The sequence below is a fragment of the Elephantulus edwardii genome, unplaced genomic scaffold (genome assembly GCF_000299155.1).
Source record: "Elephantulus edwardii isolate Elephantulus edwardi_28Jun2011 unplaced genomic scaffold, EleEdw1.0 scaffold00302, whole genome shotgun sequence".
NCBI lineage: Eukaryota > Metazoa > Chordata > Mammalia > Macroscelidea > Macroscelididae > Elephantulus > Elephantulus edwardii.
This window is the reverse complement of record NW_006400052.1, coordinates 1,754,890-1,775,226: the sequence shown is the minus strand read 5'-3', so window position 1 is coordinate 1,775,226 and position 20,337 is coordinate 1,754,890. Positions and strand designations below refer to the sequence as shown.

Sequence of the window (20,337 nt, the reverse complement as noted above, 5' to 3'; positions counted from 1 at the left end):
GTTACACCATGACAAGGAAGGAATCGCTTATACTCCAAAAGAACTGTAAGACTTGGCACCACATGACATCAGAAACCTGGAGGGCAGGTGTGGGAGTGGATTCTACCAGTTAGGTTAACGAGGGTGGAACCTAAGGAGAGACTGGGCCAATCCAGGGATGTGTGCACAGGGTAGAGACTGCAGATTTAATGGGTCAGCTTGTGCAGTTGGAAGCAGTTAACAGTTTATTTCATCCTGGTTAGACTGGAACTTGGACTTGGCAGTGGCCTATATATAGTAAATGAGGTTGAGAGACCAAAACTGCCCTGGCATAACGTGGATGGCTTAGGGGAGCAGGAATGTTGGGCTAGATTGTGTTCCACCCTCACCCCCCCTAATGTTCCATGAGAAAGCACCTCTTAGTAGCCAATTCCTTGGTTACAGTTAATAATTCTCCACTAGAGTTAATGATTCTGAAGGCCCCTGTTGAGATGGCCATGTGCCTTCTCTCCCCTGACCAGACTCAGAAATGCACACAGCAAAGGAGTTTCCAGATGTCTCTGGCAGAAGTGAATGAGCCAGAATGCCTGTGGTCCTCACACCTCAACCCATCTCCCAGCCCTGGGCTGAGGGGTGCTTGGGAACCCCTTCCAGAAGTGCCCCAGCCCTGCCCCCTACAGCTGGCTGGCACACTTCCCATCCTAGCTTTCTTCTCTGTTAAGACTTCCCACTCCCAACCTACTCTCTTCCTCAGGCCATTCCCAGGGACTCCATTATTCAAATCTGGGAGATGGAAGCCAGTGCTGGACAGTTCATTTGTTGCTGACACAGTGTTACTGAGATGGTACAGGCAAGCTCTCCCCAGGTCAGGCTTTGGGGGAGCCCCTACCCCCATCCCAGGTCCCCCTGGAGGTCTGAAGTGAGGAGGCCCCACCTACTTGCCTCCCCAGACAGCTGGTGCAGCCTCAACAGCAGAGGCCTCTGGGGGGCAGGGTAGTAAACACTGCCTAACACCCTCCCAGTCCCAGGGGGGCCAGATGTGAGTGTTCCTGGAGTCACAGTTGGGGGGTGTACCCTGGAGCCAGACCGGCTCCAGGGCAGGAGGTGGAGGCAGGGCAGAAGCAGGGGCGCTGACTTATGCTAGAGCCCAGGCCTCCCTGCACCCTCCCACTGTCATCTGTTCCTTCTCCCCTCAATCTGTTTCTTCTGGATCCTTCAGGGATCCCCTATCATCTCCCTTCTCCATCTCCTTGTATCGGACTCTCCTCTCTGCCTCAGTTTTCTACACCTGCCTCCCTAAATCAATCCTCCCTCTACTTCCCCCATAACGGGGGCTTCCTGGACACCCTTCCTTTCTCATTGCCTCCATTTCCTCCTGACCCTCCGGTCTGGCCATCTTCACATCCTCTCTCTCTTCTCTGAGCTCTCCAGTCCTTACCTCACCCCATCTTTCCTCCCTGCCCACCCAGGGTCTCCCCAGCTCTCTCTCCCAGACTGACCCCCTACACTGTCTCTCTCTCCAGCCCCACTCTGGGCAGGAACCAGATGTTCCCTATCTCTGGCCTGGCCCATCCATTCACACTCAGCACATTCACACCGCCTCCTTGCCTCGGCCGGGTGCCAGCCCCTCGGCCTCCCTCTCTGCCGGCTTGGGCCTTGGCCTCGCCCGGGGTCGTTCTGACACCACCCAGCCTGGCTCACCCCCAGCCCTCTCCTCCCCTTTCCAGGCCCGGAAGGGTCCACTGTGTCTCTGACTATTCCCTGCACCCCCCCTGCCAGGCTTACCAGATGAAAACCAGCCCCAACACGTCAGAGCCCCCACGCTCAGTTCTAGCTGCCCTCTCCCTCCCCGCCCTCCCCCTCCTTCAGCCCCGCCCTGGCCCCTCCCGGCCCCTGGGGCCCTCCCAGCCTCCACCCGCCCCTCCAGACTGCCTGGGCTGGGCTGGGCTGGTAGACAGACGGGGCTGACGGGCAGGAGGAAACCTGAGGGAGGGCCTGACCAAGGTCCTGAGGTCTCAGTGCCCGGAACTGGCAGAAGCGGGACCCAGAGGTAAAGTGGAAACAAGATCCCTGGCTCCCGGGTCCCTGGGGTGGAAGCTGCTGGAGGGAGGTGAAAGGAGCCAACCCTGTGTGCTGGGAGTCAAGTGCGAGGGATGAATGGGGATGGCAGTGGGGGTGGGGTCCCTAAGGCAGGGTCCTGGTGAAGGTTGACTCCCTGGGATTCTGGGAGGCAAATGGAGTTAAGACTCCAAGAGGACTGGATGGGACTGGAAGGGGCTTCCTAGGTCCCAGGATAGGATGCAGTCCAGTAGGGTGGGGCTGAGGCTCCTGTTTAGGGAGGGTCTGAGAGAAGCTGATATAGCAGTTGGCAGAGATTCTGGGGGGGACAGCAAGGCTGTCTGCCAGGGGGCTTAGTTGGGTCCCCCCTGGGACCTGTATACCGTAAAGGCCCATGTGGCTCCTTTTCAGCTCCCACGGTGGCCCCTTCCCTGGGCCGGGTCATGCGCTGCCCCAAGTGCCTTCTCTGCCTGTCTGCACTGCTCACACTCCTGGGCCTCAAGGTGTACATCGAGTGGGCATCGGAGCCTCGGCTTACCAAGGGCTACCCAGGAGCACGGAGCACCCCACCAGGCCCCACCCCCGCCAGCCTTGAGCCCACCCTGCCCGCCAACCTCTCGGCCCGCCTGGGCCAGACTGGACCACTGCCTTCTGCTTACTGGAACCAGCAGCAGCGGCGTCTGGGGACTCTGCCCATTGGGAACAGCACTGAGGCTGGGGGTTGCCAGGCTTGGGGGACTGCTGCTGCCACTGAGATCCCCGATTTTGCCTCCTACCCGGAGGACCTCCGCCGCTTCCTGCTGTCAGCAGCCTGCCGAAGCTTCCCACAATGGCTGCCTGCAGGTGGCGGTGGCCAAGTGGCCAGCTGCTCGGCTACCGATGTCCCTTACCTGCTGCTGGCCATCAAGTCGGAACCTGGACGCTTTGCTGAGCGACAGGCTGTGAGGGAGACGTGGGGCCATCCGGCTCCCGGAACTCGGCTGCTCTTCCTGCTGGGGTCCCCGGTGGGGCGGGGAGGACCCGACCTGGGTTCACTGGTGGCCTGGGAGAGCCGCCGTTACAGTGACCTGTTGCTCTGGGACTTCTTTGACGTCCCCTTCAACCAGACCCTCAAGGACCTGCTGCTGCTGGCCTGGCTCGGCCATCACTGCCCTGACGTGGCCTTTGTCCTGCATGCTCAGGACGATGCCTTTGTCCACGTCCCGGCTCTGCTGGCACACCTGCGGGGCCTGCCCCCAACCCGGGCGCGTGCCCTCTACCTGGGTGAGGTCTTCACACAGGCCAAGCCTCTACGGAAACCCGGAGGACCCTTCTATGTGCCTGGGTCTTTCTTTGAAGGTGACTACCCAGCCTATGCCAGCGGGGGTGGCTATGTCATTGCTGGACGCCTGGCACCCTGGCTGCTGCAGGCAGCGGCCCGTGTGGCCCCCTTCCCCTTTGACGACGTCTATACTGGCCTGTGCTTCCGTGCCTTGGGGCTGGTGCCCCGGGCCCACCCGGGCTTCCACACAGCTTGGCCAGCGGACCGCACCACAGACCCCTGCGCGCTCCACGACCTGCTGCTGGCTCGGCCCCTCAGCCCCCAGGACAGCATTCGGCTCTGGAAGCGTCTACAGGCCCCACGGAGCCAGTGCTGAGGATCCGGCCCAGTGTGGCTTCTCAGGGCATTGAGAGAAGGGAGGCCGTTTGGGACAAGAACTACTTGAGACACTCCTGGCTTGGGGGAGCAAGGACTTTTTCTTTCTTCCATTTTGTAAAAAAAAATCCACTCTCGACTCAGAGGCATGGAATTGACTGTGCTTCTTCTACAGGGCCCTGCGCTGAGCACAATTAGAGGAGCCAAGCTGCCCTCACACCAGACACCCTCCTGCCGCATGGGTGAGCGGGAGCCCAACTGGGAAGACCCCCCACCCTCGTCCCGCCTTCCAGCTTGGGAAGCTTCCAGGGGAAGCAGACCATATACTGCCCTGGCCGTTTTCATCTCAAGTGGAGAGGCCAGGTGCAGTCCCAGACAAATCGTCCCAGACTCTCCCCTACCACCCCAAAAACTCCAGGAGCCTAAGCAGAAATGGCACCGAGACTGGTGCAGGGAAAACTTTTATTCACCATCTCTGCTGACCACTTCTCTGAGAAAGTCCCACAGATTGACTTGCCAGGCCACACCCCTGCCTCCATTTCACCCACACCCAGGGGTGCTGTAGTCTCGCAGGGACTCCCCGACCCTGACAGGAGAAGGCACAGTAACAGTCAGTGAGGAGGACTGATGAGGGCTCAGCCTCTGCTGTGATCACTGCCCCCCAATGTAACAGCCCAGAAGAGCAGGGAGGGGCTTCCAGGTGGTGATGTAAACTTCCCCACATAACCCTGGCCCCTCCATTACCATGGAGAAAGCTGGCTGGGAGAAGGGGTGCGATGTCCTCCCAGCTCCCTACTCCTGGGCAGAGTGGGGCCACCCCTCAGGGTGGCTGAGGGTGGAGTGGGGAGGGCCAGGTCTCACTTCTCAAAGTGCTCCAGGGGGTAGTGCTCCCCGTAGGTCTGGAGGTGGCGGGCCAGGGACTCCTGCTGCTTGCGGAGTTGGGCGGGCATCTCCTGATACACGTCTGAGAAGAGCAGGCTAGGGTTTGGCTTCAGCTTCCGCTCAGCCTGCTCAAAGGCCTCCATCACCTGGGAGAGGGGGCACCAGACAGTGGACAGGCATCTGGCCTCCCAGCAGGGCCCAGGAAAGGGAGCCCTGCTTCCTATCTGTGTGTCCTCAGCAAGAGTCAAACCCTCTGAGGGTTTGTGCGCCCAGGTGGACTGCGGAGGTGACCACAGGAAAGATCAGGAGAACTCCCATTAACCAGGCCCAGCATATGGAGGACCTGGAAGGCCAACAGCCTGTGAGTGAGGACAGCAAGGCACAGAGAGGCAGGGGGACTGGTTGTAACAATGCAGTCGGAGCAGAGCTGGGACACAGCCATGCTGCCTGGCTCCAGGGCCAGCTCTGCACTGTAGACACTGGCCCTCTGGCTCCAACAGGGCCAGAGCTTGAGGGGACAGTACACCGACTCTGGGCTGGACACACTCTATGGCTGGTGCATTAAGTCATCCCACCCTTAAACAAGCTGAAGCATGGACTGCTGGTCTTCCTGGGGTCAGGAAGGAGATAGCCCTCCATCCCCTGGCCCAGCACCTCTGTTCTTCCTGAGGCCCCATTCACCCAGAGGTCAGTCAGCCCCTCACCTTCTTCCGAGACTGCTTCCTCCAGTCCTTCTCCTGTTCATCATCCCACCAGCCCCGGCTCAGCAGGTAGTGCCGCAGCCGTGAGATGGGGTGGTCCTGCTTGTCCCAGTAGTTGACCTCGTCCACTGAGCGGTAGGCCGAGCTGTCATCACTGGTGCTGTGGTGTCCTATCCTGCCCAGGGTCAGCAGAAAAGGGAGAAGAGGCAGTAGAATGAAGGAAGGCAAGGGCAGGAATATAATATGGGGCAACAGGGTCCTGCTTCAGGGGTGGGAATTGGGGGGGGGGGGCTGCCCGGTGGTGATGGGGGAGGCAGGTACCTGTAGGTCATGGCCTCGATGAGGAAGGGTTGGTTCTCGGCCACAGCCCGCCGCCGGGCCTCCTTTGTGGCATTGTACACGGCGAACACGTCATTGCCGTCCACGCGGATCGACATGATGCCATAGCCTGGGCCTCGGGCAGCTGTGGGGACAGGGAGGCAGGTCGGGTTGCAGGGCACCGACGGGGTAAATGAGCAGGGCCAGGTGTGGGAGGAGGAAGCAAAGGCAGGCAGAGTGAGGAGATAAAAGCCGGGAAGTCTGCTCGCTGTCTCCAGACACTACAGGAAGAGGACAGAGCAGGGAAGATGGGCAGAGACAGCGTGAGTGGTGGCAGGGACTCAGAGGGGGACCGTCGGGCGAGGAGCAGAAGGCCTGTACCGATGCCGTCCCCGCGGTACTGCTCGGAGGTCGGCGTGGAAATGGCATAGCCGTTGTTCCGGCAGAAGAAGATGATGGGGCACTCAAGTGTCGCGGCAAAGTTGAAGCCAGCGTGGGCATCCCCCTCACTGGCGGCTCCCTCACCAAAGTAACAGATGACAATCCTGTTGTCATTGGCCCGCTTGGCTGCGTAGGCAGCTCCTACTGCTGCAGGGAACGAAAGGGAAGTGAGTGGGAGTACACACATGTCTACACACAGTCCACTCACTCTCACCACAGCATACAAACTGTACACACACACTCATCACAAACATGATACACACACACACTACGCACTCACATACACACGATGCACCCAAACCTCAACACACACATAATCCACTCACATATACCCATACACTACTCACACACACACTGTGCACTCACACACCTCAACATATACATGTTGGCATGCACACTATACACTTACATACACTCACCTAAGCACACATACTATACGTTCACACTCACACACACTTCACACACATAATCCACTCACACACCTACACCTTCACATACACTGTGCACTCACACCTCAGCACATATCGTACATACACACTATACACACACAGGGACTCACACCCACACATACCTCAGCACACACACTACACTCACACATTATACACTCATACCCACTTCAGCATGCACGTTACATACTTACACACACACTAGACTCACCTCAGCACACGTACGACACCCTCACACACACTGTCTGTCCATCATACACCTTGGCGCACACACAGACACTATGTACATTCTCACACGTAGACCTTAGGACATACACAGCCACTACACACACGCACACACCTCAGCACATAAACACCTATACACACATTCTTGCACATACACATGCACTCAAGAGTATACACATCACAATCACATACACACTCAGCATGTGTGCACACACAACTTTCACAATGGATGTGACAGAATACACACACAGCAGACACTACACACTCTCATACACAGACACGTACACTCACATGCACACACCGTCACAATAAACATGCACACACATGCACATATAAACACAGATCTAGGGTTGCAGGACCCCAGGTGGCTATGGCCAATCCGAGGGGAAAGAGAAGTATAAGCTCCTGACCTCCCCTGGAAGCTGCGCAGCCCCAGCCGCACCCTGTCAGCTGATGACAGCGTCACCCTGCCAGCAGCTCAGGGGCAAACTGCCACCGGTGACTCCTGATGTCCCCACATTTCTTTGGCCAGTTCTATATGCTCTACATTGAAAATAAAGACTCCTTTTCATGACCACCTCCAGGCCACCTAGGTCAAGCCACCACCACCTCCTGCCTGTTACTAAGCCACTTCCCCACCATCCCTGGGTCCAGCCACCCCACTCACTTCCCCCTACTCCCCGAGCCTCTTCTCCAGCCAGCGGCCGAAGGAGGATCTTAAAATGGGAGCCAGGTCATTCCAAGGCTTCCACTCAAAGTCCCGCCAGGTTGAGAGGACCCTCCTATGCGTGCTCTGTACCTCCCCCACCTCAGACTTTATCCCCTCAGTCCCTCACAGCCGTCCCATCCGACTTGCCCTGCTCTTCAAACCCACCAGACATGCGGAGGTCTAAACCTGTGGCTCCCTCTCACCCACTCTGGTCTTTAAATGTCACGTTCTCAGGAACACCCTCCAGAATTAGAACAGGCCCCTCCACACTCCACTTCCACCTCTCTGCAAGTCTTGACCCTGACACACTCGGGCCTGTCTGCCTCTTTCCTGTCAATCTCCCCACCACGGTAGCTGCACCACATGGGCTGGGGTTCTGTCCACTTTTTTTGGGGGGGTATTGTCTCTTTTGTCCACTACACCCAGATGGGCACCCAGCAGAGTGGGGACTCCACGCATCTGCAGGGGGACTGAGCATGGGAGAGAGGGAGGTGAGCGGGCCCAGCGGTAGGGGAATCCTACCTACCTCAGCTCAAATGCAACCTCTTCCAAGCAAGCTTCCTGGCCCACCTCCCACCTGAGAGGGGCGAACTGCTCCTGACTCCTACACAGAGCAAGATGAGCCATGTGCCAGGCGCTGTGTCACGCCCCACGGAGACACACCAGGTGCCTCAGCTGCCCTGTAGCAAAGAGAGCCAAACTGACCCCTCGACCGGACGGCAGGCTGCCGAGGGCAGGGCAGGTCTGACCGCTGCTTTTCCACTTTGAGGGCAGGCCTGGAACTGGAAGGTCTACGTCCCAAACATTTCCCCTTGAACAGAGAAAGGCACCCAGAGTACTCTAAATGCTATGGCTTCAGGGACCCTCTAGTAAACCTTAGGGGTCCTTCAGTAAGCTTTGGGGGCTTCAGACTCAGAAAATGAAGGCAGGTGAGGGTCCGGGTCCAGGACGTGGGCTTTGGAGTCACAACATGATTTCAGTCCCCACGTGGCCTCACTAGTGAGCTGTCTTCCCTGACGTCAGTTTGACATCAGCTTTTCAATATGGAGTAAAGGCAGCTCTTGGGGAGGAGCCAGGAGGGAGCTGTGTCACTAGCCGAAGGCCATGCCTTTCTGGCAGTTCAAATCCACCAGCAGCTCTGTGGAACAATGAAGGACCATCTCCTCCTGCGCGATTTACAAACTCTGAAAACTCACTGGAGAGTCAGCTATGAGTTGGTTCTGACGTGACAGCAATGACTGAATGAGAATAATAATGGGGGGGGAAACAAAGTCATGCCTCCTGTGGTCACAGTTAGAATGCCGGGGGACAGTGCAGGCAGAGCATAATCATGAGGTCTGGAACCTGCACATGCTCAGTGCTGGCCCCTGGGAGGAGACAGACAGGGTGAATGGGGCCCGCTGGACTGGAGGAGAATGAGCCAGAGTCCTCCATCCAGAGTCCAAGACAGAACACTGCAACACACTGCCATGGCACCAACCTGGAAGCAGGCCAGCCAGGAGGGCCGCAGAAGGGGTGGGACCTGGACAGCAGCGGGAGGCTGCTACAAGGCCAGGAAGGGGACATGTGTCCTCACCCTGCGGGATCTGCGTGGCCAATGGAGAGGAGATGGTAACAAAGTGGCGATCCTTGCAGCCATAGTGGACAGGCATCTGGCGCCCCTTGCCCGGGTCGTTCACATTGCCATAGCACTGGGCCATGAACAGCTCCAGGGGGTAGTCCCGATACATCAGCACACCTGCAGGGAAGGAGAATGAGCCAGGGGTGTTGTGTGGAGGTGTCAGATCAAAATCGCCCCCACCCCACCCTCGGCCCCAGGCAAACCCCTTCCTCTCTCCGGCTTGTGTTTCCCAGCTGAGAAGCACTGAGAATGAGATGCACATCCAGGGTCTGGTGTGGACTTTTCCAAACCCGTCTCTACTGCAGAGTCCTTTGTTCAAATGAAAAGTTCACGAGGAACACTGCATTACCAGATGGTAGCATTTTACACAGGAGAGTCTCCTCTTTCCTGAGTAATAATAATAGCGAAAAAGAAACTTTTCTGCCTGGTCAAGCGCTAGACTTACACTAATGTACTTCATGTGCTAATGGAATGAATTCTCTTACCTACCCAGTGAGACGAGTGTGTTTTCACCCCCATTTACAGACGAGGAGGTGGAGGTGGGTTGTGCTTCCACAGTCTTAAGTAATTACTAGAGAGCTCTCATGACTACTGGGTAAGAACTTATGCTTCTAATCAAAAGGCACACAGTTCGAGTTCATCATAACTTGCCGGAAGAACGAAAAACTCTCACAACTCAAACCTCATCAGGAGAAAAGGAAGCGAGTGAGGACAACGTCTGTTTATCAGAGGAAGGGCTGCCATATTGCTGAGACAATCAGCTTGGAAATGATGGCTTCTTAAAATACCAGTTAGGGGTGTGGGATGTTAAGACTGACGTCAACTGTCCCTTTTCATTTTATTTGTATTTCTAAATCCTATACTGGTTACTTTCAGGGATCATTTCTATAGTTTGTTACTAAATCCTGTACTTGTGAATCGATGTAATATAAATCAGACAAAAATCACACTGTAGGTAAAACAAAAGAGCGAGCAAGTTCTCTACTGAAGAAGTCCCTTTGGAGGGAAACTGAGGCAGTCCGAAGTACTTACTCACATGCCTTATGTCACGGCCCAGGTCCCCCTACACAAGAATTACACGGCAGGGCCAGGACGGGGTCCCCCACATGAGGATTACCAGGCAGGGCCAGGACGGGGTCTCCCACATGAGGATTACCGGGCAGGGCCAGGACGGGGTCTCCCACACAAGGATTACAGGGCAGGGCCTGGACAGGGAGCAGGGACTAAAGTGCAGACCTGCAGGCCCGATGCACAGCTGTTTCCAACTTGCCCTGAGGAAGCGTACCTACTCAAGCTGGACGCCTGCCACCACATGACACATTTACTGAGGGTCACCACCTGCAGGAGCCAGTCGGTTGTCTGCACACATCCACTGGACTATCCCCAAGCAGTCCTGAGAGCAGCACAATGGAATGCAGCCCCGTGTGCGGAGGGCAGGGGCTGGCTGCCAGGAGGAGGGCAGCATGTGGGCCCAGAGTGTGTGACCTCACCTGTGACCTGTGACGTCTGGCTTCTACTTGTGACTGGGGACAAGAGGAACGCCTGCCCTACCTGGTGGTAAAGGTCAGACCAGGTGTAACAGACCCAGGCCTGGCCTCCCTCCCTGTGTGACCTTGGCCTGTAGTAAGGGCACAATGAGACAGGAGCCTCCATTCCTTCCAAGTCCTAAAACCAGTGCCTTGGTGTTCAAGAAGAGCTCAATAAATGCTGCGTTACTCTCCCACCTCACAGATGTACAAACTGAGATCCAGAGACCATGTGATCTCCACTGCTCAGAGCTTCGCCTGAGAGGCTGGCTCTCTCTGGTACCCTATGCCACATTGCTACTTCCTGCTGGCCCCCTCGAGGTGGAAGGCTCCCCTGGAGGAGCCCAAGAGGTCCCCTGTGAGCTGAGCCCAGCTGTCTCCTGTGATTTTCTCCAGCCTCATTCAGGCCTGCTCAGGACTTCACCAGGGAGATCACCTTCAGCAAACACGGAACCAGGCTTGTCACCCTGTTTGGAGAACTCTGGTTTTCCCTAACAATGGCACGGGATCTCAGGCCAAGCGCCCATGGCATCTACCCTCCAAGGGAATGGGTGGCCTGGTCACCTGAAGTGACAGTCCAAGAGCTGTCCCCACCCAGATGAGAGGCCCTGATCTCAGCATTCACTTCCACTCTCCTTGCCCTGCATCACGTGAAGGCTGTGGTAATCCCATGAGTGACCTCAACAACTGTTTGAAGGCGTCCTGATCCCTCATCATAGAAACCGAGGCACCGTGCAGTTAGGCAACCGGTCCAGAGCCATAAAGCGGCTGAGAGGAAGCGATGAGACCAGGCTCCCGGGCACAGCCGCTGGGCTCCTCATCACACTGCTGGGCGGTGTCTCCCCTCCCGACACTCTCAGTTCTCATCTCTTTTCCTTACTTCCTTTGATCCTTTGTTTCATTCAATTTAACCAGCTCCCCATTTGGGCCCCACCAGGCCTCCTGACCTCCCTCCCGCCTGTGTCTGCTCCCCAGATGACAGAGCCCAGAGGGGACGCACATCTGAGCCTCCCTGCACACTGGTCTCCTCTAGTAATAAGCCCTCAAGTACCATCATCATCATCATCATCCCCCTCACAGAGCCATGGACACTGAGCCTCAGAGAAAGGAAGTGCTGGGCCCCAAATCTGACAAGTGGTAACTAGCCAAGCACAGACTGGAACGCAGGCAGCTCGTGGGAGCTTCTGTTTTACAATTTAGTTATTGTTGCTGAGACTCAACCCAGAGCATATGTGAGTTCAGCAGTTTCTACAAGTCTGGTTCCGTGACACTGATTACAATCTTTGAGCTGTGAAACCATTCCTGCCCTCCTGTTTCCAGTCGTTCCTCCTACACTCTCTGCCCCCTAAGGTTTTTATCTTTTGAGCTGCTCTTGATAATATCTCAGAAGGAGACAGAGCACGGTGCTCAAGACAGACATTCCATAGCAACGAAGCAAAGTAACCACATGGGTGGACCCCTGTGCTCTCACCACTGTGCCCTGGTCTTCTGAGAATGAGAGCCCACCCCTTCTGACATGTGTCTTTCTTGCTAGGGAAGGTCTTTCCAGCTCCTCAGATCCTCCAGACCATTCTGCTCCTGGGAGACTGCTTGGGGTAACTGACATAACTTCACCTTCATGCTACAAGAGGAAGAGACTGGGTCAGACCTGCTTCACTGGGGATGACTGGCCCAGGCCTTGCGACACCTGCTCCACAGGTGGGGCAGGGGAGATGTACCTGCCTCCCGGTACTGGCCAAACACCAGGTCCGTGTTGTCCAGGGCAGCCGCGCTCCCCACGTGCGTCCCCTCCTCGCCGTAGTTGGTCATGTAGAAGGAGATCCGGCCCTGGGGTGGAGAGGGCCCAGAGGCGCAAGCTCAGTTATGCTGGGCAGTGACAGAAAATCCAGACCCTGAGGACTCCTTCTCCTAAGAGACACCTCCTGAAGGGTGGCTCGTGGCCAGGCCGGCTGGGGTTCCAGCTTCAGAGTCTCTTGAGGAGCCCAACTGATTACAATCACTGGAGTGTGATGGCGGTGTAAGCCCCTCTGAGGAGGGACATCGAGGAGAGCTTCCTGAACTGAGCAGAGGTAAGGTGATTCATTTCCAGGCAGAGGGGGCAGCAAAGGCCCAAAGGCTGGGATGGAACGCACCAGGGGTGGGGCAAGACAGGCAGGAGAGGGAGGGGTTGCCTAGACCAAGAAGGAAACACTGCATCCAGACTGTATGCTGAGAACAGGATGCTGAGAACAGAGCAGACAGGAGGCAGAGGTGTGGTTCAGAACTCCCGCTCAGAGGGAGTGCTGATGGCTTCGTGGTAAGAAGCTATCCTGCAATCCCAAAGGCACTCAGTTCAAATTGAACAGCTGTTTCTGTGGAACAAAGATAGGAAATCTCCTCCCGTGAAATTTAGAGCCTCTGAAAACCGCCTGCCGGGTCAGCCACGGGTCGGTTCCACCTTGAGGGCACACATCACCAGAATTCCCTCTCTTGTGAAGAGTGGCTGGCGGAGACAGAGCTGACCACAGTGATTCAGGGCAGAGGCCCTGGTGGCCTGGTACAGTTGTGACGTCACACGCATTTGACACCACAGTAAGTGGACAGGGAGGACTGGAAGGGCCTAGGGTGTTGGTGCCAGACTGGATCCTGTGGACAGTACAGAGGAGAATGGCCGAGCTGGCCCTGCACGTAGGTCAGTTTGCTGCCACCACCCCAGCTCCTTCACCTTAGAAAAGCCAAATACTGTTTCCCAGCCTCCTCTGCAGCCAGAGGTGGCCCTGGGACACAGTTCCAGAAGTGGAAGTCTGCTAGAAACATCTGAGAAGGAATAGATGGGGAAGAGATTGAGGTTGTTAACAATGTCAGCTTGCTTGGCTCCACAATCAACACTCTTGGCACCAGCAGTCAGGAAATAAAACTAATTACACTGGGGAAATATGCTGTCAGGGACCGCTTCAAAGTGCTGAAGAGCAACGATGTCAATCTAGAGACTAAGGTGCACTTGACTCAGGCCATGATTTTTGCAATTACTTGCTATGCATTAGAGAGCTGGACAATGACTAAGGATGACAGAAGAATTGATGACTTTGTGTTGTGGTGCTGGAGAAGAGTATTGAGCATACCATGAGAACATACCACGCCAAAAGAACAAGCAGGTCTGTCTTAGAGAGGAGAGGGTGAAACCAAGCTGCTCTTTGGAGGCAAGGATTTTGAAGCTTTGTCTCACATACTTTGGGCACATGGCCAGAAGGGACCAGTTCTTGGAGAAGGACATCATGCTTGGAAAGGTGGAGGGACCATGTAGGATTGGAAGACCCCAGATGAGATGTACTGACACAGTAACTGGGATAATGGCAGTAGGTGTGTCGAAGACAGTGAGAATGGCTCAGGCTAGAGCAGGGTTCAGAGCTGTTGTACACAGGGTCACTATGAGTCGAAGGTAACTCAATGGTACATAACAACAATAACAAGTAAAAGGACCACTGTATGCAGGGACGGGAGCTCTGGAGCAAGCCACTAACTCCACAAGGTATTGCAGTGTAATCCAAAGATGGCATCTCTCCAGTGGTTCAAATCCACTAGTGGCTCCATAGGAGAAAGATGGGCACTTTTTCCTGTGTAATTTACAGCCTCAGAAACCCACTGGAGGGTCAGCTACAGGCTGGTTCCAATTTGGTGGCAATGAAAGTATAAACGGAAATACACAGTAAGGGCATGATTAGATTTTATGAATATCATAATTAATGTAATTTTAAAAATGTGTATGAATGATTGAATAAAAAGCCAATAAGCTTTATAACTTTCATTCAAATCACAATAAAAAAAATAAAATGCTACCAGTATGGAAACTCTATGCGTTTAGAGAAATGATGAAAGTTATACAAGTGTTCAGATCTTTCATTCATAGGGTCACTATGAGTTGTCTATGACTCAAAAGCACTTAACAACAACAATAATCACCAGTACATTAAAACTCTTGGCACCAGTAGCCAGGAAATCAAAACACGTATTGCGATGGGAAAGTCTGCTGTTAGGAACCTCTCTAAAGTACTCAAGAGCAACAGTGTCTCTCTGGAGACTAAGGTGTGCCTGATACAGGCCATGGTTTTTGCAATCACTTGTTATGAATCAGAGAGTTGGACAATGACTAGGGAGGATAGAAGGAGAATTGACGTCTTTGAGCTGAGGTGCTAGAGAAGAGTACTGAATGTACCATGGACTGCCAAGAAAACGAACAGATTCATCGTAGAGAGGGTTAAACCAGGCTGCTCCTTGGAGGCAAGGATTCTGGGGCTTCGCCTGACATACTTTGGACATGTTGTAAGGAGAGACAGGTCTTTGGAGAGGGACATCATGCTGGGCAGCGTGGAGGGACAGCGCAGGAGGGGAAGACCCTCTATGAGGTGGATTGATTCAGTGACTGGGGTAATCGGGATGGATGTGTCACAGGCAATGAGACTGGCACAGAATAGAGCAGGGTTTAGGGCTGTTGTACATAGGGTCGCTATGAGTCGCAAGCGACTCGACGGCCCATAACAACAACAACAACAACATTAAAAAACCCCCAAAACATAACTAATATTGTTAGGAGAGGCCAGTGTTTTGGGGAAAACCATCATACTTGGATGGATGGAGGGTCAGTGAAAGAGAGGAAAACCCTCACAAAATGGATTGGCAGTGAACATAACAATGGGCTTGAGATGATGAGGATGGCACAGGAGAGACCAAGGACTCCTTGTTCAAAAGGTCGCGATGAGTCCCAGTCAACTTGATGGCATTCAACAACAGCACACACTATCAGAGACTTTTCCCGTCTCTGGTGGCTCAGCACTTCACATTCTAATCAGGTGGTTTGCTGCCAGCAGGAACCTGACTGTGAACTGACCCAGTCTCAGTATGGCGATGGACTGACCGGCCAGGAACCACGCGTTCCCCAGATAGTAAGTGGACCGAGGACAGCCTCCTGTTTTCAGCGTGCCTGTCCTCTGCAGTTAACTTCTCCACAGTGGACGTTGTACATAGCCTCTAGAAAGAGTCGTGCGCATGACGGTGTGGACAGCTGAAGTGAATGCAGAAATGAAAAGCATGTTCTTTGGAAAACTGTTCTATCAAGTCTTTGTTATGTCTAGAGTCTTGTGGCCTACTTACTTGGAGAAAGGAAAAGAAATTGTTTTTAAAACAAACAAAAACCAAAACAAAACCCAATATTGGGGAAAATACCATGGTTTTCCCCTCTGTCTCTGGGTGTTTGATTAGAAAACACCATAGTAGTTTTCTCTGCTATTGTATATATGTTAAGTTTTATGTCCTTAATTTTCTTTTCAACATTTTGAGAGCTGCTGTTGTGAGGTGGAAACAACCCAAGAGATGACCCTCCAGCGGGTTTTCAGAGGCAGTTTAATCGCACAGGAGATTGCCAATCCTTCTCCCACTGAGCAGCTGGTGGCCTCGAACTGCATGCCTTCGGGATCAAAGCACAGCTTCTTGTCACTAAGCCACCAGAGCTCCTTTTTTTTTTTTTTTGAGAATAGCAAAACAAAAATCTATATTAAATAAATAACAGGGGTGGGGGAATCTATCTTAAAAAGCTAAATTTAAAAAAAGCTAAATAAAATAAGCAAAAGGCATGACTGTAGCAGGCACCACCCCGGGTTCCTGTTTATGCTTTGCATCTAGCCCTGCAGTACCTAGAGCAGGGGCAGCCATCTTGCAAACACGAGGCAACAGGCCTAGGACCAAAGCCAACTCGCCTACAAGGGCGAAACAGAAAGACAGGAAGAGACTGGGCCCCCAGGTGATACACAACTGAAAGGCTTTCTAACCAAACACCCAGTGACAGAGGGAATGAGAGGAGAGAACGGGCCAGAGAGCAGGAGGGCAGAAGCAGGAAGATATGCAGGTCTCTAGTTCGGGCTGATGGGCAGGCAGTACGCCCTTCACTAAGAAATGAGAGAGGAGCAGTTCAGGGAGGATGATGTGAGGCTGAGTTCAGGCAGGCTGAGTTAGCTGCAAGACTCCATGGCAAGAAGCCAAAGATCTGGGAGACTCAGGAAGTCTGGCCCAGGAATCAGGGAGCCCCCAGCACAGAGATGGAAAGGAGATTACTCAGGGGTCTGTGGGAAATGGAACAAAGAGAGCTGAGGACAGTATCTGTGAGAGACACTCAGGTGCAAGCCCCTTCAGTGCTCTGCAGGGTCCCTCAGTACCTTACCTTACGTTCTACAGGCCCTGGCATTCTAACGGCTGGGGCTGGGGGAGGGGAGGAAAAGTGAGTAAGTGCATTCTTCTAAGTGGGAAGCCAATTAAAATGTTAATTAACCTACAGTGCCAAGTGGGTGGGTTAGTGCTGGGTGCTGAGAGTTATTGCATTAGCAGTAGGAGGAGCCTGAGGGGAGGCCCACCAGAGAAAACCTGGGTTAGTGACAGAGGTTACAGCTGCTCACCTAGCCAGCCACAGCCCTTACTCTCTTATTCTGTCCCAGGCGCCAAGTGCTCAAAGAGAGTATTTCTCAGTTTCCCTTGTAGCTAAAAGTGACCAATGTAAACAGATGTTTTTGGGTCGGATTACCGGGACAGTTCACTAAAGGGAGAGGGTAATAAAAACAAGTGGGAGGTGCCATCACGGGGTCAGCCCATTCCTTCAACTTCCTGCCTGGAACGGAAGCTCTAGCAGCCATCCTGGACCATGAGGAACACTGAAGACAGAAGCCAGAGCTATGGATGGCAGATCGGAAAGATGAAAGGGAGGCTGGGCACCCAATGCCAGGGGCTTAACATGCCAAGTCTGGACCACCTGTTTCTAGTGTCCAAATTTATCTTACCAGGGGCTTAACATGCCAAGTCTGGACCACCTGTTTCTAGTGTCCAAATTTATCTTACTTTGGGGGTAAATAGGTTAAGACACTGCTTTTCTTTTTTTTTTTTGGTTTTGTGTTTTTGTTAATGGAAAGCATGTCTGTTACTTAACAGCTATGTGATCTTACGGATGCTCAGGCCAACAGGCTAGGGATTTGCCAAATCATCCAAGATGGTAGTAGTTTCTACCAGTATCCTCATGTTTATGCACAAAGAACTTGAGATAACAAGTCTTTCTCTCAAAGTCGGAGCTATGATTGGAACTCAATCCCTTCGGAGCCTGTTTGTGCAGCCAACGCAAGAGGCAGGAAGAAGTCTGGTGCAAGTGTCAAAAGAGGGCTAAGAGGAGCTGCAGGGTCTGGGCTGTCATTCAGGCCGGGGAGATAGGGCAATGGATGGGGCAGGGTGGGCAGGAAGAGCCTAGTGTGCGGAGCCATGATGTTAAATGTGATCCTGTGGATAAATGGGGACCAGGGGAATTTCTGGGCAGGGAGGAGACACTTCCCTAACTTTAGGAACCCGTATCTAGTTTTCTTACGAGCAGGTGAGTCTGGGAAGGGCAGGCTGCCCACGGCGAGTCGGTTTGGTGCTGCCCTACAACCCACAGGCTTCATATATGCAACAGCATCATTTAGGGGCTTAACAAAAAACACAGATTCCCAACTTCACCCCAATTATGACCCAGCAGGTAGGGTGGATATCGCTGGTCTTGCTCGCCCTCTCTAACAAGACCACCCACTAACCTCAGTCTATGTGGCCTAAGAAGGCTGGACTCTGCTCCTCTACTCCCTTGGTTCTGGGACATAGGCACCTGACCTGGCCAATCAGTCACAGGACTGGTTCAGGGAAGGGACTGTAACTTAAGAGTGCCCCATGAACATCAGCCCTAGAGGACTTCTGCTGGAACATTAGAAGCCACATATTATTTAGCACTAAGAAAAAAGGAAAAAAGGAAGGGGGCTCTGGTGGCCTAGTGGGTAAGAAGTTGCACTGTCAACTCAAAGGCACTTGGTTTAAATCCACCAATTGTTCCAAGGGAGAAAGATGGGCATCTTCCTGAGCGATTGATTCATAGTCTCTGAAAACTTGCTGGATGGTGAGCTATGAGTTGGTTTCAACTCCACAGCAATAAGTTTGGAGTCTTTTGAGTTTTAAGGAAAAAGGGTATTAATTGCTAGGATGGTGGGCTCATAATAAATAATAATGGATAATAATTAGTGCTCACTAACTCACTATTCAATTTCACTATTCACAAGGCCACTGCATATGTCATCGTTAATCATGATTATCTCTTAAGTACAATAAAAAGCATTATGATTCTTATTACTGATGAAAAAATTGAAGCATTAAGAGGCTATGCTCTCTTCCCACAGGCTACAAGCAGCAGAGCTGGACCATGCTCCAGTGAACCCTCTCTGCTCTCTATGACCCTGAAGCTTCCAACCAACCCCAACACTGCTAGAGAATAAACTGGGGGCAAAGAAGGTACAGAAGAGACCAGGAGAGTGAAGTCACGTCTAATTAGATCTTTTGAGCCCTTGAAATATGAGTCTGAAGTCTAGAAACTCTTCGTAGTTGACAATGGTTTGACTGGATCTTTGTCTAATGATGATTATTCCAGATCACAGGACATTTGTTATGGGCTCAAGGGTTCCTTCCCTGAGGAATAGTGTTTCTCAATTACACCTGAGCTGCCAAGAGGAAAGTCCACTTATCTTCTGTCACCCAACCTTTTCCAGCATAGCTAAACCCCCAGGCTAAACACACTTACTGTGATCTGGTCCATCCTCTGCTCTAGGGCAGGATCCCCACCCCTACTCTTCCTCTGAAGCTCCAAGAAAAGGGATCTACATTCTACTCTCTTCGCTTTGGGAGCTGTCATTCTCCCCAAAGACAGGTGCAGGAGTCTAGAGTAAGGTCCCCACGCACCTGCCGCTGGGACTCATAGAGGATGCGGTCCATGGTGTTGAGCAGCGTCATGCTCTTGTAGAACTTCAACACCTCCTTCTGGGACAGCTGCAGATGGAGACACAAATGGAAGGGAGCTGGGACCAGGGAGGAGACAGGGAAGGGGAGAATGGAGCAGACCGGGGCAGGCAGCCTCTCACCTCAGGGTCCTCACTTGGGTTGATGATCTGGCCCTGCCGGTCCATGACACGGTAGATGGGGATCCCAGAGATGACATTGGGTTGGATGAATTCAAGCTTGTCTACGAACTCTGCCGAGGCCCCCGGGAACCGGGGTTTGTCATCCAGGGACGAGAACTGCTGCTGCTGCTGCCTCTGGTGAAGCTACGAAGAGAGGCATGGAGGAGACATCACCTCAGGAGGCCAAGACTCCACCAGGCTCAACACCATGGTGGCAGGCAGTGAGGCATATAGTTAAGTCAATTTGACCTCAGGGCACCTGAAATCCAACTCTATCATGCCACTCTTTTTGGGCAATTTTTACTACAACTGGAGCAAAACTGTATCGATCCTACAGGGTTGTAAGATGAACAGACTCAGTAAAATGGCAAGGAGTAAACACTCAATTCAAGAACTGGTAGCTGTCTGTATTATCAGGGCCCCAAAATTTTCACCCTCATATTCAAGGCCTCATCCATCTAGCCACAGATTCCACTTCCTCCTCTCGGTCTCTCACTGGTGCTATCGATTGGTTCACATTCTGTAAAGATGGGCCCTTCACTAAGCCTATGCTCGGCAGGCCAGGGAGCTGTCTTCCAAACGTATGACATAAACTAGTAAGTACATCCAGGGCTGCATTTGTTCACAGAAACACCTCAAATGGTATTCCATTAACTGTTGGGGCCTTATTTTTTCAAAATTTGGAAGACAGCTACCTGGGCAACCACGTGGAAGAGATCTGTACTTGTTCTCATTCCCAAGAAAAAGATGACACAACAGAGTGTGAGCTTATCAATCAATATTATTAATATCCCCCCGCTCCTCTGTCACTTGT

The 20,337-nt window shown here is 53.2% G+C and overlaps 2 protein-coding genes across 2 annotated transcripts in view; one reads left to right on the top strand and one right to left on the bottom strand.

The window, feature by feature from the left end:
- Positions 1-2,480: 2,480 nt before the first annotated feature.
- B3GNT8 (UDP-GlcNAc:betaGal beta-1,3-N-acetylglucosaminyltransferase 8) lies at positions 2,481-3,674 on the top strand. Its single transcript, XM_006900919.1, has one exon. It carries the CDS (start codon positions 2,481-2,483, stop codon positions 3,672-3,674), a length of 1,194 nt encoding a protein of 397 aa, XP_006900981.1.
- Positions 3,675-4,399: 725 nt separating this feature from the next.
- The window catches only part of BCKDHA (branched chain keto acid dehydrogenase E1, alpha polypeptide), a 29,547-nt gene continuing 13,609 nt past the window's right edge, over positions 4,400-20,337 (bottom strand). Inside the window, exons 2-9 of the mRNA XM_006900954.1 lie at positions 19,485-19,667; positions 19,306-19,392; positions 12,261-12,369; positions 8,972-9,133; positions 5,956-6,162; positions 5,578-5,719; positions 5,260-5,431; positions 4,400-4,701 (exon numbers count right to left, since the gene is read on the bottom strand). Of these exons, the coding sequence (XP_006901016.1) occupies positions 4,531-4,701; positions 5,260-5,431; positions 5,578-5,719; positions 5,956-6,162; positions 8,972-9,133; positions 12,261-12,369; positions 19,306-19,392; positions 19,485-19,667 (1,233 nt within the window). The 3' untranslated portion in view covers positions 4,400-4,530. The remainder of the gene's footprint in view (positions 4,702-5,259; positions 5,432-5,577; positions 5,720-5,955; positions 6,163-8,971; positions 9,134-12,260; positions 12,370-19,305; positions 19,393-19,484; positions 19,668-20,337) is intronic.

What these genes read in the sequence shown, in the direction of transcription:
- B3GNT8 (XM_006900919.1), top strand. Translation starts at nt 2,481, where the DNA reads ATGCGCTGCCCCAAGTGCCTTCTCTGCCTGTCTGCACTGCTCACACTC.